Genomic DNA, 16,075 nt, shown 5'->3' with positions numbered 1-16,075 from the left:
TAAGCTGAATAAATAGTCATAATCTTTAAGAAATAATCTTTAACTTAACTACTTACGCGAACAAGTTCCTTTAGCCGTTCACGATTGTAGACGTTACCAATTTCTTCACCCAAAAGTTTGTCAAGTAAACGGGAGACTGGATATGAAAGTGGCGCTGTTATGGCCATTACAGTTTTTGTTATCAAAATTGTTTTTGCTCCGATTGCCAAGCCATGTCTTGAGCAAACAGCCTGTAAAAACACGAAGAATGTTAAAAATATTGTAGTGAAATACCAAATTATATTTAAAGTGAGAAATACTGTTTTTAGGCTCTTAAATTTCATTTTATTTGATTATTTCATCCTTGTTTAAAAACCCCTTTTTGGTTTTTGTTAGGGTCATAAATTATACTTTTTAATTTAATTAACAAAAATTGGTATCTATTCAGTTGTTATTTGCGTTTATATATAATGTTTAGATATTGTCCTTACAATCAGTGCACAAAATGTAGCGCTTGTGATGATTAGGACAACAACAAGCCTTCTTGCAAGAACAGCATAAGTTCCCATAATTATTCCCGTCTGCGTTGTAAAGGCATAATTCATATCGGACACGTATTTCCGGGTTGTTTAACCCTACTTCCTTACAGTATCATTTTTGACCCTTGTTTTTTTTGTTTTTTTTTTTTTTAATTTTTTTTATTAGTGGCTTTAATTAAATACATTTTTTTTTAGTTCGAGATATTGTGTTTTTTGATCTCGAGGTAAGCCTATTTTTTATATCCATTTATTTTTAACGTAAAAAAATGGACAGTTACACGTTCCTTGTTAGGGTGAAATTTGACCCCACATGGAAATTCAATCGGATACGTTGCGAAAGGTACATGTCCTAACATAAATGTTCCCATAAAGTCAAGACAATAAAGTCTGAATAAATGAATTAACTTGGACCTTATGATTCTGATAAAAATGAAGAAATAGGTTCTAATTGGAAGCTTATTGTTGTCTTCAATTTAGACTTGGGAAAGTCACAAATCGAGCACGAATGTAAGGATAATCCAGACCTGGTCTCCAAAGATGGGAAAGTTTATAGGCATACAGAACCGACCTCCAAACAACTGAGTTATATAAGTTGAAAATCCAAAATCCCACACAGCCCCACATGAAGGACGTCAGTCTTCAAGATAATAAAAAACCTATCATAATTATGAAACAACCATAAAACAAGAAGGTTTTGACACCTGTGACCAAATCATTTTTATATTCTCCTGCAAGCGGGCCGAATAACCTATTTTCATAGGTTTGCTAGGCATATCCGCCAATGCGCATTTATCATTTATGTACATATATCAACATAAAGTCTGCATCTGCAGTTGTAATGTGTCGACAAGAGTATTTGGAGTAAGCTGGTCAAATAGCTTTTTCTTCGACGAGAAAAGAGGCCCCACGAAGAAAATGCCATTGCTCCCGTCAAGAATATTCAAAATCAACTGCCATAATTAAGCCAAAATCGATCAGCAATTGAGCCTATTATGACCAACACGAAAATAAGTGCTTGATACGAATTATGTCCCTACAACGCAGATGGAAAAAAGTATGCAAACTTCTGCTGTTGATGCCAGAAGGCTTATTGTCCCAACCATCACAAACGCTACAATTTGTGTACTGATTGCATAGACAATAATTAAAAATTAATAAAAACACAAATTAAAACTGATTAAATACCAATTTTTGTTAATTAAATTAAAAAGTATCATTTATGACCCTAACAAGGAACTAAGGGGGGTTTTCAAACAAGGAAGTAGGGTTAAAAGAGGCAGTTTTGCTGATCGTTTTTGGATGATAGTTTATTTATTTATTTTCGTCAACTAGCACAGCAGTCGATGAAAAAGTTTAAGCTAAAAGACAAATAATAATTAAATTGAAGAAGGTAGCTTAGCTTTATACACAACTAAACATTCCCGACCAGGTGGAGGTGTTTTATTTGCACAAGGTGCCAGCTATGCTTCGATTCGCAGCCAATGTGGTCAGGGATGAGTTGCAGCCAATCCAAGTCCAGAATATTTTCATTGGTTTCGCTGTAGATGATTAAAAAGTATAGCGCGAAGAGAAGTAACAGAAAGATGAGGAGAGATAAGGTGAGAAAGGTTGTTAAAAGATTGGCAAAGAACACGAAGAGGTTCGTGAAGAGAGTAGTTAGCAGACATCTACTAAGATGAATAGGAAAAACTTTCTGGTCCGACGTGAGGGAACACAAAAATACAGCGTATCTAGTAAATTGGTAGAAATGACTTCGCCGTTGACTAGTTTATGGAGAAAGAGAATGCCAAAAACAAGCCTACGGTTATAAAGTGAAGGAAGATTAATAAGAAGTCTGTCAGAATAAGAAGGTAGGCGAAGACCCGGGTCCCAATTTAGACCGCGTAGCGCAAACTTAAGGAATTGCTTCTGTACCGATTCAATACTACGCTGGTGAACATCATATTGCGGGTTCCACACTGGCGAGCAATATTCTAGAGTAGGGCGAACTAACGAAGTGTATAAAACCTTTGTTACATAGGGATCATCAAATTCTTTGGCCCAACGTTTAATGAAGCTGAGAAGGCTGCTTGCTCTGTTGACAATTGAAGAAATATGAACATTAAATGAAAGTGTAGGGTCAAACATAACGCCTAAGTCTTTGAATGATGGAACACAATCTAACAGAACAGACTTAATAGAGTAATGGGCTAGGAGCGGAGACAAACGACTGAAAGTCATAAAAGAACACTTAGAGGCATTAAGGTGTAATTTATTAACGTGGCACCAATCACAGAACGCATCGAGATCTGATTGCAAGTACTGTTGGAAAGAAGGATCATTATAGGAATAACAAATCTTGACGTCATCCGCAAACATGAGCACGCGGGAATGAGCCTAGGCCAAAGGCAAATCATTTATAAACAATGTAAATAATAGTGGGCCCAGATGACTGCCTTGGGGTACATCTGACGTAACTCGAACAGTTTTAGATATCGAGGAACGAAAAGACACCTTTTGGGTTCTGCCAATAAGATACGACTTTAACCAACCCAATAATTTTGGTGAAAAACCCATGATGTTAAGTTTCGCGAGAAGCAAAGAATAATCAACCGTATCAAAAGCCTTACTGAAGTCAGTATAAATAACATCAGTTTGACACTTTTTACGGAAGCCATGGTGTACAAGGGTAGTCAATTCTAAAAGGTTGGTAAGCGACGAACGACCTTTCATGAAACCATGCTGACAAGCAGAAATAGTGGATCTGGATAGATGTTGAAGGGAAGACGTAATAATTTTCTCAAACAGTTTAGGTATTGCCGAAAGTTTGGCAATGCAACGGTAGTTGGAAACATCCGATTTGCTACCCTTTTTAAAAAGCGGAATAATAAAAGACTCCTTCCAAATATCAGGAAATCTACAAGTCTCACTCGATATAAAGAATAACCGAGCTAAAGGCTTAAATAGGGAAATCGAACACATTTTAAGGATGCCACTAGGTATACTATCAGGCCCGGGAACCAATAAAGACGTCATAAATGACAAGCAAGAGATAATACAGTCTTCAGTAATACTAGGAAAAAACATACAATTTAAATGTGGGATCGAGAAGGGAGAGGGTGTGGGATCCGAAACAGCAGTAAAATAAGTCGACTGAAAGAATTTAGCAAACAGATCTGCAATATCCGAATCATTATTAGCAGTCTGGTCATTAAGTCTGAAGGTGAAAGGTAGAGCATTTTTTGGAATTAACAAAGTTGCAAAATCTTTTGGGGTTCTTATAAAATTCAACCTTACAGCGAATGATATAATTATTGTAGCATTTGGCTACACAATAATTTGCATAGTCAAGTCGCGAACCAGTTTTTTTAAATCTCTTAAAATATCTCGATTTAATGTTAGAGGAGATTAGAGAGCCTACGTGTGAACCAGACTGACGCAGTGGAGACGGTAGAGACATTCACATAAGGAACGTATTTATCAATTAGAGAATTAAGAGCAGAGTAGAAAAAATTCACTGCACAATCTATATCACAGCACTCAAATAGAAATGACCAATCAAAAGAGAAAATAAGGCTGTTAAGAAGATTGAAATTTGTTTTACGAAAACATCTACGACGACAATTTGAGATGTTATTAAATGAATTAGTAACGGAATTGTAAGAAATAGTAACTTTAATGGTTATGTGATAAGGATCTTCAGGCTTCACTAGGGGCTGTTTTTGTGATACATCACTAACAGTGGGATCCGAGACAAAAACAAGATCAAGGATTCCTTGAGAAGAGTTAAGAAAAGAATTCAACTGATATAGCGGACATTCAAGTAGGCTATCAAGAAAAACATATTGAGATAAAGGAATTAAGAAAGATAGATTATCATCAACAAGCCAAGAAATATTACGCAAGGTTAAATCACCTAAAACTAAAAGAAAATCACGAACTTTAAGACGACAAAAAATAGTTAGAACATGTAACTTCGACGCAAATAAACTCAACACCTAAGGGGAGATCAATCGGCACCACACTTGAAGACAGATTCGAGTTGACAGCAATGAGTACTCCACCGCCACAACGACCAAAATGATAAGAAATAAAGTTATTAGAAAGAATTTCATTATCCAAAACAGAGGAGTTAAGCCAAGTTTCAGAGAAAGCTAATATGTCAGCCGAAAAGGTTTGGCTATCACAGAACAGGTTAGAGAGCTTGGTAAGAAGTCCTCTTATATTTTGATAATGAATGCAAAGACTATTGGTTCTTTGAAGCAAAAGATGAATAAGGAAGGTGGAGAGGCAACGGACGAGAGCGCTTATTGGGCGCAAACTCGTGTACAACTAGGCCCTCTGGCCAAAAATTAGGGTCAACCATAGCTGAGAAGTACTCATTTGGTACTGTAATTTTAAAAGAGGAGATTTGGCGAGGCCTAGAAAACTTAAACTTTTGAAATTAAACCTTAGCAGGGCAAATATTACCAATGTAAGCTGCCACAGACGACTCAGAAGTATCTGGAGCAAGCCTAGAGATAAATAATTGTTTGCGATGAGGCACTACAGTTAGTGGAGGCGGAGGAGCATTGGGATCCGCAAGTGATTGAGAGCCAGTATGATCCTGTGATTGATCAGAGTTCCCGTGAGGGATAGATTGAGGTACACCAGGGTTTGTAATGGGTACTTCAATCTGAAAAGAACAGCATAAAGAGGGACAAGAAGATGGTGTAGGCGAAAGTAAAATGTGAGACGAAGTAATAGAGAGAGCTGGCGACTGCTTACGAGGCAACTCAAGGGTACATTTCTTGTGCAATTTCTCAGAAGGTGGAACAAACTTGAATTGCGGCAATAATTGAACGCTAGAGTCACACTCGTTAGACAGCTGTTTGGCCAGTTTGTTTAAAGAAAGAAACTTTAAACGAAGATCCCTATACATACGGCTAAAATCAAGCTGCTGGCTGGCACAAGATGGGCAAGTCCAGCGCATTAAGCCAAGCTCAGGCTTAGACACAGACAAACCAGAAAATTTGTCGTAGTTGCGGCCGTTGAGGCCAGCACATTATAAGTGAATAAGATTATCACAGAGACAACAAGATATTGCTCTATACTGATCATCATCGGAATGCTTGCAAGTATGTAGACAACAAGCCATTGAAAAGCCAAGAGAAACACAAGGCAAAAAGATATATAAGAATATATAGTAAAATTTAAATACACAGCACAAAGATAATTATCGATAAAAAATCAATGAATTACAAATAAAACAAAGAGACAGCTAGAGTGCACAGCACAACAGAGAGTGCAAGAACAGTTATAAGCCGAGGGGGCGATGAGGGGAGCAACTGCAATGAGGAGAGAGAAAAATAAAAAAAATTTTTGACGGCTTGCATAACAAAAGGGAAATCCGGTTTTTGCAACTTATTTGTGCCTATTTACCTATTAGATTGAATTGATGGATTTCTATAAATCGGTTCTTTGGCGGTCGGTTCTGTATGGTAATAAACTTTTCCATCTTTGGTGACAAAAACTGGATAATCCTTACAGTCGTGCTCGATTCGGCACTCTTATAAATGGATTTCCCTGTGGGGGTCATATTTGGCCATAACAAGTAGCATGAAAATTTTATTTTTTTTAAGTTCAGGAAGACAAAAAAAAAAAAACAGAGGGCCGGGGCTTTGACCGCGTCAAAGTTTGTATACCCTTGCAACTTTTTTGGTAACTCTTTCCTTACCTATTAGCCATCAATGGCTAATGTTTGCGAAAGAATGGCCTACAATCAGAGGAAATAACGAAGATATTGATCATAGTCACTGTTTTCGACCGATCGTTCCCATGGGAGCTATATGATATATTCGCCCACTTGCGAGATTTTCACACATATGTATATATGCGCACTAAATACATATATATCTCATTCTGTGCATTACAAACATCCGACCAAATTAATAATACCCTCTGCAAGGGTGTACAAATTGTACTTAGATAAATTTTTAATTTATCCCCGGGCCAATTAAAAATTTTAATTTTGTTTTGGTTGAAACGAAGTTTTACCAAACTATTTTTATTTTTATTGAACTAAGAAAGATAGTTAATTCAATTCCCCGACTAATGAGATAATACTCATCAAAATGTAAAACAACCCAACTATTTCCCGTTCTTTCAAGAGATCGCTGTTTAGGTAAAATATCAAAGCTAAATAACCCTTGCAGTCCTTGGCAACAACATTTTTACTTTTTGAAATTTCTTTCCCTGCAACTCAATTCATCAATACACAAACAAAACATCATATCACTTTTTACTTCAATTTTTTCTTCTTCCATTATTGCCTAAGCAATACACGGCACGCATACACATACAGCTCGTGTAGCGTTGCGTCTGTGTGTGTATGCATGTGCTCTGTTGATTTGATGATGACGTAGTATATTGACTGTAACTTGTATTCTATTTATCCGATAGGATTGAAATTTTGGGATCTGATGTTTTATATCCAATAGTATTACATTAGTAAATTTTATGGGGATACTCCAATTTTTATGAAAATGTTTCTTCTAGATATATGATATAGTGGTCCGATCCTGATCATTTTCATACTTGATCTGCTCCAGATAATAAAAAGAACAAAAAAATTCCGCCCCCACCAGCCAACGGCCAACTCCGGCCTTTTGTTAAAATATTTATATGCATAACTTGGCTATTTTTAGACCAATTTGGATCAAATTTCGTATTTTGCTGGATATTAGTAGCACGAGGTAGAAAAAAAAAAAATATATAGTCGTCCGATTTGGATGATTTTCATGATTCATCTTACTCAGGTTATAAAGTAGTAAAGTGTATACGTACCGTAGACGGACGCGGCTATATCGACTCAAACTTGCATGCTGATCAAGGAAATATATACTTTATGACCAATTATACATTCTAAATATTATCACTAAATTGATCCTTTTTTTTCTTTGTATACCCTAGCAGTCGTTCCCGACACCATAAAGTATATGTATTCGTGATCAGCATGAGCAGCTGAGTTGCGTATGTACGTTACGTCGGAAATTTGAAGGCTATTGAAATGACACTTGACATTTAAATTAAAATCAAGAGCATGCTGCTAAATCGAAGAACAGGTGGAGTTGGATTGTCTTTATGAAATTTACTAAGATAATAGTTTTTAGAACATGATATTTCCAAATTTCATAGCATCGGATAAATAAAAAACATGTTTTAAACAGTATAAGTATCGGTTTAACCTAAACGCTGCCGACAGTGACTACGCATCCCACATACAGAGGCAAGTCTACAGAAACTGCGTTTACTACATTTCTGCTAAGTAAATTGAATCTTTCTTGGTACACTTAAGTTTCTCAATGAAACTCTTTAAAACGAGACAAAAAGATGGTTTAATAATCAAATATTTAACTTTAAGATTGGTCACGACCATATCCTGGATTTACGCGTATCGATCACTTTTGAATAGAGTTAAAATTTAAAATTTGAAACAGACAGAGTAACCGGGAAAGTTTTTTAAAAAAAATATCTGGACCAGCACTACAAATTATTAGCAAAAAAGTTTGGATATATTTAGTAAAGGATGCCTAATCGTATTTAGGCTGTGTTGAGTTTCAAAGATAGCCTCAGAAAATATTGAAAAATAATTTCAAAACCAGAGGGCCGGGGCTAACTTCGACCGCGTCAAAGTTTGTATAACCTTGCATCTTGTTTGGTAACTCTTTTCTTACCTATTAGCCATCAATGTGGAAGAACGTTTTATCTAAAAAAGCTTATGTTTGCGAAAGAATGGCCTACAATATTAGCATAGGAAATAACTAAGATATTGATCAAAGTCACTGTTTTCCACCGATCGTTCCTATGGGAGCTATATGAAACAGTCGCACGATCTTGATCAAATTTGGCACAGTCATTAACAGTAATATTAAACTAACAAATGTTTAATTCAACAGCAATCGCTGTATATATAAATATAAATTTTTCGTCCCCTAAAATTCATAACGTTAAAGTAAACATCCGTTTTATAAACAATTGGACACTTGCAATAACAATTGTCCCCTTCAAAATCAAAGCGTGTGAACGCTAACTCATAATTAACATAAACAATTGAACACTTGAAATAATAATTGTCCCCCCAAAACCAAAAGCGTGAGAACGCTAATTCAGGATTTAAATTCGGGCCAATCAAATCGCATCAATATCAATCACGCCACTAAAGGGCTCACAAATTTAGCCTATAAATATAACCATAAGACATTTTTGTAACACAGTTTTAAGTTTTCATTGAAATAATAAAGTACGTTGCTTATAACTCACAATTTTTTTTTCCTCTTTGGAAAAAACAGATATTTACTTACATATATATACTTTGTATGGTCGGAGATGCTTCGTTCTATGCGTTGCACACTTCTGACCAAAATTAATATACCTTTTTTGCAAGGGTGTAAATTAAAGCTTTCGATTTCCAAGTAAGCTGCCTTAAGGTTCCGACTGCTATCATCATCTTCTAAGACTACCTAGATCGATTAAATAAATTTATTTAGAAGAGAGCAGGGACTTGTTTTCTGAAGAGCGTCCAAACTCCAAACTGTGATGTCGACGCATTCGAAGGGCTGCCAAAATCGCGTGATTTCTCAAGATCGGCTGGCTGTAAATTATTTTTTTCTAATATACTCAAACATGTATAAAATATTAGGTCATTTATATGTTATGAGTTTTATTTTTTTTTTTTTTTAATTTATTGTCAATGCTGAAACCGACAGATTTCGGAATACGTAACAAGTTTTCCACCTACATATGTACGTATGTATGTGTTATTTTTCCTTCTTCTAGTTTTTAAAGACATCGGCACAACCTATAGCTCTATTACTCCATTTGCAGCGCTGCCGGCAGCGGTTGAACCGATTTATATTGACTGTAACTTGTGTTCTATTTATCCGAACAGTTTCAAATTTTGGAATCTGAGTTTTTATATACATATATAGTGGTAAATTTCATGGGGATATTCCAATTTTTATGAAAATGTTTCTCTAGAGCTGTGGTCGACACGGCCCATTCTCCGGACTAGGACCTAGCTCTGCCGCAGCGCTGTCGTCTCGCATACACTGTAAATGCTTGTGTAGGTTCGGCAATGGCACTTCGGAAACAATTCGACTCGTGCTTGTCAGAAAAAAGAACGATTTTCAAAAAAAAAAAATTGGTCCACATGTCAAAACTACACTTAAAAAAATGTTTGTTGACAAATGGAAAAATTTTGATTTCTCTCGATTGACAATTTGAATTCGATGTGCAATGCGTTATTTGTTTTAAAGTTTCTTTAAAGTACGTTATAATACAATGAATAAAAAAGTTTCGGACTTCGTGTTTGTTGCCACACACACAAATGCAAAACCTAATTTTTGATTGTATGCTTGCCTACCCCTGTTCTAGAGCTATATGATATAGTAGTCCGATCCTGACATACTTTATCTGCTCCGGGCTATTAGTAGCTCAAATACTAAGTTTAATCTCTATAGCTCTTAAGATGGCTGCGTGAAGTTGATTTGCACAGACGGACGGATGACCGGACCTGGACGGACATATCGACTCAGCTTCTCATGCTGATCAAAAAAATTAATTAGAATTAATTATGATTAAGTTGACTGTGTGAGCGGAGACTTCATTTATAATTGAAATATGTATTTAAGTTGGATACTTTCAAAATCATGTTGAAATTTTTATTTTGAATACATATGTATATGTAAGTTCATAGATATCCACGTAATAATTAAGATATTAGAGGGTCGCGATCTACCTTCTGAGAAAAATGGACGTGCCTATGCATACAAACATAAATACAAACCAACAAATCAAAAGTGCAGTGAAGAACACCGCTAACCGCGAGCAATTGCCACCCCTGCTTGTTCTTCCGAGTGAATGCCTAGAGAGAGATATAAAAAAAGAAACGAAGCCTGCATTGGCGGGTTATATTATAAATCGCAAATTAGATAGGTCTGGTGTCTCTTCTGCTGCGGACGGATTTAGAGGCTAGATATCTTCCCAACATTTGTAGCCCTTTCAATTCTAAGAAACTTCGCTGAAGAAAGTTTGCAAAATGAATATTTTAGAAGTTAAAAGCAAATGAAAAAAGATCCTTTTCAAAAAAATTTCATTACATTTTCCTTTTCATTATATTTTCCGATTTGTACGCCATCACGATTGATTTTTATTTCAGCTTGCTTACAGAAGTCTTCTCCTAAAATCACTTCATCATCTAGAAATTTAGGTGATACTACTAGAAAAACCAAATCAAACTGTTCTTGGCTTAGCCTTCCCGTAAATGAACCGATAGGTACCACTCTCTTTTTATCTCTGAAACTGAATAGAACTTTATCAACTTTAGCGATCTTAGGTTTTTTCAAACGAATATAAATTGTTTCGCTTACGATATTATATTTGCTACCAGTAACAAGCAAGCCTATACACTTTTCATTGTTGATTGATACTTCTTTACACATAAACATATGATCAGGTGCTATTTTATTAGGATTACGAACCTCTGCGCTATTTTCAGGCTTTTTATTTGGACAGTCTTTTGCTATGTGTCCAAAATTATTACAACCGAAACACTTTCTTCCTTTACTCATATTGTCACATTTCTCAGATATACAGTTGTGTTCAAAAATATAGTATAGTTTTTTTTATTTTTCAAAGAATAGGATATAAAGATGAGAATATGACTAGATTCCGTTTGTTTTACATTGGTTTTTATAATATTTTAATGACTTTTGCGAAATACACCAAAAAGTGCCTGTTCAAAATTATAGTAGTGTCTACAAAAGACTAAAAAAAAAAAAAGTTTAATTTCATTCAAAAGTGATTTTTTTTATTTATTCTTACTTAATAATGTATAAAACTTTGTTGTATAGCCTTTTTTTCAAATTCCGGCATCGCATCGCCGGATCATCGACTCGATGAGGTCCTGACAACGCTTCAAGGGGATTTGCGACCCTGCTTTCTAAACTATTTGCCTAAGCTCAGCTTTTTTTTATAGATTTGATGTCGCCACAACCCGCTGAACATCTCCCTATAAGTCCTCGATTAAATTAAGATCTGGGGACTGAGGTGGCCATAGCATAACATCGATCTTTTTGGATGCAAACCAATCTTTCGCAAGCTTTCTGGTACGTTTCGGATCGTTAATAAACGTTAATAAACAATTATACATTCTAAATATTATCACTAAATTGATCCTTTTTTTCTTTGTATACCCTAGCAGTCGTTCCCGACACCATAAAGTATATGTATTCGTGATCAGCATGAGCAGCTGAGTTGCGTATGTACGTTACGTCGGAAATTTGAAGGCTATTGAAATGACACTTGACATTTAAATTAAAATCAAGAGCATGCTGCTAAATCGAAGAACAGGTGGAGTTGGATTGTCTTTATGAAATTTACTAAGATAATAGTTTTTAGAACATGATATTTCCAAATTTCATAGCATCGGATAAATAAAAAACATGTTTTAAACAGTATAAGTATCGGTTTAACCTAAACGCTGCCGACAGTGACTACGCATCCCACATACAGAGGCAAGTCTACAGAAACTGCGTTTACTACATTTCTGCTAAGTAAATTGAATCTTTCTTGGTACACTTAAGTTTCTCAATGAAACTCTTTAAAACGAGACAAAAAGATGGTTTAATAATCAAATATTTAACTTTAAGATTGGTCACGACCATATCCTGGATTTACGCGTATCGATCACTTTCGAATAGAGTTAAAATTTAAAATTTGAAACAGACAGAGTAACCGGGAAAGTTTTTTAAAAAAATATCTGGACCAGCACTACAAATTATTAGCAAAAAAGTTTGGATATATTTAGTAAAGGATGCCTAATCGTATTTAGGCTGTGTTGAGTTTCAAAGATAGCCTCAGAAAATATTGAAAAATAATTTCAAAACCAGAGGGCCGGGGCTAACTTCGACCGCGTCAAAGTTTGTATAACCTTGCATCTTGTTTGGTAACTCTTTTCTTACCTATTAGCCATCAATGTGGAAGAACGTTTTATCTAAAAAAGCTTATGTTTGCGAAAGAATGGCCTACAATATTAGCATAGGAAATAACTAAGATATTGATCAAAGTCACTGTTTTCCACCGATCGTTCCTATGGGAGCTATATGAAACAGTCGCACGATCTTGATCAAATTTGGCACAGTCATTAACAGTAATATTAAACTAACAAATGTTTAATTCAACAGCAATCGCTGTATATATAAATATAAATTTTTCGTCCCCTAAAATTCATAACGTTAAAGTAAACATCCGTTTTATAAACAATTGGACACTTGCAATAACAATTGTCCCCTTCAAAATCAAAGCGTGTGAACGCTAACTCATAATTAACATAAACAATTGAACACTTGAAATAATAATAAAGTACGTTGCTTATAACTCACAATTTTTTTTTCCTCTTTGGAAAAAACAGATATTTACTTACATATATATACTTTGTATGGTCGGAGATGCTTCGTTCTATGCGTTGCACACTTCTGACCAAAATTAATATACCTTTTTTGCAAGGGTGTAAATTAAAGCTTTCGATTTCCAAGTAAGCTGCCTTAAGGTTCCGACTGCTATCATCATCTTCTAAGACTACCTAGATCGATTAAATAAATTTATTTAGAAGAGAGCAGGGACTTGTTTTCTGAAGAGCGTCCAAACTCCAAACTGTGATGTCGACGCATTCGAAGGGCTGCCAAAATCGCGTGATTTCTCAAGATCGGCTGGCTGTAAATTATTTTTTTCTAATATACTCAAACATGTATAAAATATTAGGTCATTTATATGTTATGAGTTTTATTTTTTTTTTTTTTTAATTTATTGTCAATGCTGAAACCGACAGATTTCGGAATACGTAACAAGTTTTCCACCTACATATGTACGTATGTATGTGTTATTTTTCCTTCTTCTAGTTTTTAAAGACATCGGCACAACCTATAGCTCTATTACTCCATTTGCAGCGCTGCCGGCAGCGGTTGAACCGATTTATATTGACTGTAACTTGTGTTCTATTTATCCGAACAGTTTCAAATTTTGGAATCTGAGTTTTTATATACATATATAGTGGTAAATTTCATGGGGATATTCCAATTTTTATGAAAATGTTTCTCTAGAGCTGTGGTCGACACGGCCCATTCTCCGGACTAGGACCTAGCTCTGCCGCAGCGCTGTCGTCTCGCATACACTGTAAATGCTTGTGTAGGTTCGGCAATGGCACTTCGGAAACAATTCGACTCGTGCTTGTCAGAAAAAAGAACGATTTTCAAAAAAAAAAAAATTGGTCCACATGTCAAAACTACACTTAAAAAAATGTTTGTTGACAAATGGAAAAATTTTGATTTCTCTCGATTGACAATTTGAATTCGATGTGCAATGCGTTATTTGTTTTAAAGTTTCTTTAAAGTACGTTATAATACAATGAATAAAAAAGTTTCGGACTTCGTGTTTGTTGCCACACACACAAATGCAAAACCTAATTTTTGATTGTATGCTTGCCTACCCCTGTTCTAGAGCTATATGATATAGTAGTCCGATCCTGACATACTTTATCTGCTCCGGGCTATTAGTAGCTCAAATACTAAGTTTAATCTCTATAGCTCTTAAGATGGCTGCGTGAAGTTGATTTGCACAGACGGACGGATGACCGGACCTGGACGGACATATCGACTCAGCTTCTCATGCTGATCAAAAAAATTAATTAGAATTAATTATGATTAAGTTGACTGTGTGAGCGGAGACTTCATTTATAATTGAAATATGTAAATATGTATGAAAGTTGGATACTTTCAAAATCATGTTGAAATTTTTATTTTGAATACATATGTATATGTAAGTTCATAGATATCCACGTAATAATTAAGATATTAGAGGGTCGCGATCTACCTTCTGAGAAAAATGGACGTGCCTATGCATACAAACATAAATACAAACCAACAAATCAAAAGTGCAGTGAAGAACACCGCTAACCGCGAGCAATTGCCACCCCTGCTTGTTCTTCCGAGTGAATGCCTAGAGAGAGATATAAAAAAAGAAACGAAGCCTGCATTGGCGGGTTATATTATAAATCGCAAATTAGATAGGTCTGGTGTCTCTTCTGCTGCGGACGGATTTAGAGGCTAGATATCTTCCCAACATTTGTAGCCCTTTCAATTCTAAGAAACTTCGCTGAAGAAAGTTTGCAAAATGAATATTTTAGAAGTTAAAAGCAAATGAAAAAAGATCCTTTTCAAAAAAATTTCATTACATTTTCCTTTTCATTATATTTTCCGATTTGTACGCCATCACGATTGATTTTTATTTCAGCTTGCTTACAGAAGTCTTCTCCTAAAATCACTTCATCATCTAGAAATTTAGGTGATACTACTAGAAAAACCAAATCAAACTGTTCTTGGCTTAGCCTTCCCGTAAATGAACCGATAGGTACCACTCTCTTTTTATCTCTGAAACTGAATAGAACTTTATCAACTTTAGCGATCTTAGGTTTTTTTCAAACGAATATAAATTGTTTCGCTTACGATATTATATTTGCTACCAGTAACAAGCAAGCCTATACACTTTTCATTGTTGATTGATACTTCTTTACACATAAACATATGATCAGGTGCTATTTTATTAGGATTACGAACCTCTGCGCTATTTTCAGGCTTTTTATTTGGACAGTCTTTTGCTATGTGTCCAAAATTATTACAACCGAAACACTTTCTTCCTTTACTCATATTGTCACATTTCTCAGATATACAGTTGTGTTCAAAAATATAGTATAGTTTTTTTTATTTTTCAAAGAATAGGATATAAAGATGAGAATATGACTAGATTCCGTTTGTTTTACATTGGTTTTTATAATATTTTAATGACTTTTGCGAAATACACCAAAAAGTGCCTGTTCAAAATTATAGTAGTGTCTACAAAAGACTAAAAAAAAAAAAGAGTTTAATTTCATTCAAAAGTGATTTTTTTTATTTATTCTTACTTAATAATGTATAAAACTTTGTTGTATAGCCTTTTTTTCAAATTCCGGCATCGCATCGCCGGATCATCGACTCGATGAGGTCCTGACAACGCTTCAAGGGGATTTGCGACCCTGCTTTCTAAACTATTTGCCTAAGCTCAGCTTTTTTTATAGATTTGATGTCGCCACAACCCGCTGAACATCTCCCTATAAGTCCTCGATTAAATTAAGATCTGGGGACTGAGGTGGCCATAGCATAACATCGATCTTTTTGGATGCAAACCAATCTTTCGCAAGCTTTCTGGTACGTTTCGGATCGTTAATAAACATTTTAGTCCTTTAATAGCTGTTTTAGCAAAAATAAATTTTTGTAAACTACCCCATTGCATCAAGTCAGCCATGTCTTCGAAATCCTCAATCCATACTTCAACTGATAGTCTCATCGCCATGGAAAGGGTCCTCAACGTCCCGAAAATTCAAAGCTAACTTCGGTGGTGGCATGTTGACATTTACTGCACTTTGCGTTTCAATATTGTTGGCTACGACTGTAGAGTTTGCCCTATTTGTTGCAGCTGTTCTAAAATTCATTTCGTCGCTCACTACT

At 35.3% G+C, this 16,075-nt stretch overlaps 1 protein-coding gene across 2 annotated transcripts in view; it reads right to left on the bottom strand.

Moving 5' to 3' along the window:
* The window catches only part of uex (metal transporter uex), a 60,516-nt gene that overhangs the window by 2,001 nt on the left and 42,440 nt on the right, over positions 1–16,075 (bottom strand). For both annotated transcript variants that reach the window (XM_068287477.1, XM_068287470.1), the window contains exon 5: positions 57–230. In XM_068287477.1, the coding sequence (XP_068143578.1) occupies positions 57–230 (174 nt within the window). The remainder of the gene's footprint in view (positions 1–56; positions 231–16,075) is intronic.

This window comes from Drosophila tropicalis, unplaced genomic scaffold, assembly GCF_018151085.1.
Source record: "Drosophila tropicalis isolate 14030-0801.00 unplaced genomic scaffold, ASM1815108v1 contig_1175, whole genome shotgun sequence".
Taxonomy (NCBI): domain Eukaryota; kingdom Metazoa; phylum Arthropoda; class Insecta; order Diptera; family Drosophilidae; genus Drosophila; species Drosophila tropicalis.
The sequence above is the reverse complement of the archived record's forward strand: the minus strand, read 5'-3'. Positions and strand labels throughout refer to the sequence as shown.